Genomic DNA, 1,959 nt, shown 5'->3' with positions numbered 1-1,959 from the left:
CCCNTGCTGCGGGAGGAGGGAGGCTGCACGAGGGCCCTGCTTGCTCGTCTGCCCACCAGCTGAGCGTGTGCTGCGCCGCCCGCTGCTCCTGGCCCCTCCCCCGCCTGCCTGCAGACTACCGATTTGAGCTGGCTGTCAGCCTGGGCATGCTGGATCTGGCCCTGGAGCTGGCAGGGCAGTCAGGTCGGTACCTGTCACCAGCCGCCCTGTAGTGAGGCCCGGCAGCCCTGTGCGGAGCCCAGTTCAATGGCCGGTCTCGTTGTGGCGCCCAGCAGTGCTCGGCGGCAGCGGCGGGCACGTTGTGTTTTGCCTCTGCCTGCGCCACGTCGCTCCACGACGGCGCGCCTGGCCGGCTGTGCGCGCCGGCCTGCCCTCCCGCGTTGTCGACGTTGTTTCTGACCGCCGCCGCCGCACCCTGCTGCTCCCCATGTGCCTGCTGGCGCAGACAGCGAGTCCAAGTGGCGCCAGCTGGGCGAGCTGGCGCTGGGCAACGGGCAGCTGGAGGTGGCCCAGCAGTGCTTTGTGCGGGCAAAGGACCTGGGGGGCCTGCTGCTGCTGCACTCCAGCCACGCCGACGCCAAGGGCATGTCGGAGCTGGCTGGGCTGGCGGGTGCGTGGCGCCGCGCAGGCTGCGGGCAGCCAGCGCCGGCCGATGCCTGCGGTGGGGCTCCCTCCTCCCGCCCATCCATCCGCTGGGGCGCCTGCTCGTCCCCTGCTTGCCCCAACACCTCCCTCGCCACACCCCTGCTCGCCCCAACACCTCGCCCATTTCCTCCTCCGAGCCTGCCCATCCCACCTGCCTGCCCCCTTGCGTGTGTTTGGAACCGCAGAGGCGGCCGGCAAGCAGAACATCGCCTTCATCTGCCACTTTTTGCTGGGGCGCCTGGACGAGTGTGTTGACCTGCTGATGTCGTGCGGGCGCCTGCCCGAGGCGGCCTTCTTCGCACGCACCTACGCGCCCTCCCGCATGACCGAGGTGCGGCGCCCCGCTGGCGCCCCGCTGGCGCCGCGCTGGCTGCCTGATGCTGCCCGGCAGGCGCCCTGCTGCTGCCTGATGCCCGGCTGGTGCCGCGCTGGCTGCCTGTGGCGGCGCCCGCCGCGCCGCATGCTGCGCTGTCTCCTCCCCTGCCCCTGCTCCTAGCCTCGTCGCCTTCCCCCTTCCCGCATCTCCTCCTCCGCCTCCTCTCCTTCACCTGCCCATGCCTCCGCCCCTCCTTCCCTGCCTGCCCCTGCCCCCCGCCCCAACCCCCAGGTCGTCAAGCTGTGGCAGGGCGACCTGGCAAAGATCAACCCCAAGGCAGCAGAGAGCCTGGCCAACCCAGAGGCGAGTGGCACGAGCGGGGCAGCCCGCCGCCTGCTGCGCACCCTGTGCTATGCGTGCGACCCATTGCTTACCGCTCCCCTCTTTCCTCACGCTCCTCCTTTCTCAGCTGGTTCTCAAAGCTCTCCGCAGCTCCCCTGCCGGTCTCCTTCCCTGCTTTTCCCCCCCGGTTCCCACACTCTGTTGCCCCATGCTCGCGCGCCTGCAGGAGTATCCCAACCTGTTCCCTGGCATCGGGGATGCGCTCAAGGCGGAGGCGTGGCTGCGCCAGCAGGCGGCGCACCCGCAGCCCGCGGCGCGGTGCGTGCCCCGGCCTGGCAGCATGCTGCCTGGCAGGCGCCGTGGGGCGGCAGCCCTTGCTTCGGCATCCGCTGGCGGAGCTGAACGGCGGACACATGTCGCCGGCGCCCTGACATCACTGCTCCCTGCTGGCGTGCCGCCCTGCTGCTGCAGGTTCCCGGAGCTGGAGGGGGCGCACATGGAAGACATACTCTCTCGGGTGGCAGAACTCAGCATCAACGGCGGCGGGGCCGTGCCCGTCGCCGCCACCAACCGGCCCGCGGCGGCGGCAGCTCCAGTGGTGGAGGAGGGAGACTTGCTGGGGCTGGGGCAGGAGGAGCCGGCGGCGGCGGCAGAGG

General features: G+C 71.4%; 1 protein-coding gene across 1 annotated transcript in view; it reads left to right on the top strand.

The window, feature by feature from the left end:
• The window catches only part of CHLNCDRAFT_35414 (hypothetical protein), a gene marked incomplete at its 3' end in the record, with an annotated part of 7,815 nt that extends 6,110 nt beyond the window's left edge, over nt 1–1,705 (top strand). The window contains exons 19-22 of the mRNA XM_005847684.1: nt 33–183; nt 446–610; nt 831–976; nt 1,253–1,705. Of these exons, the coding sequence (XP_005847746.1) occupies nt 33–183; nt 446–610; nt 831–976; nt 1,253–1,705 (915 nt within the window). The remainder of the gene's footprint in view (nt 1–32; nt 184–445; nt 611–830; nt 977–1,252) is intronic.
• Between the last annotated feature and the right edge of the window lie 254 nt (nt 1,706–1,959).

Source organism: Chlorella variabilis (assembly GCF_000147415.1).
Source record: "Chlorella variabilis unplaced genomic scaffold CHLNCscaffold_10, whole genome shotgun sequence".
NCBI classification, from domain to species: domain Eukaryota; kingdom Viridiplantae; phylum Chlorophyta; class Trebouxiophyceae; order Chlorellales; family Chlorellaceae; genus Chlorella; species Chlorella variabilis.
Note: the sequence above shows the minus strand (reverse complement) of the source record. Positions and strands in the feature narration are given on the sequence as shown.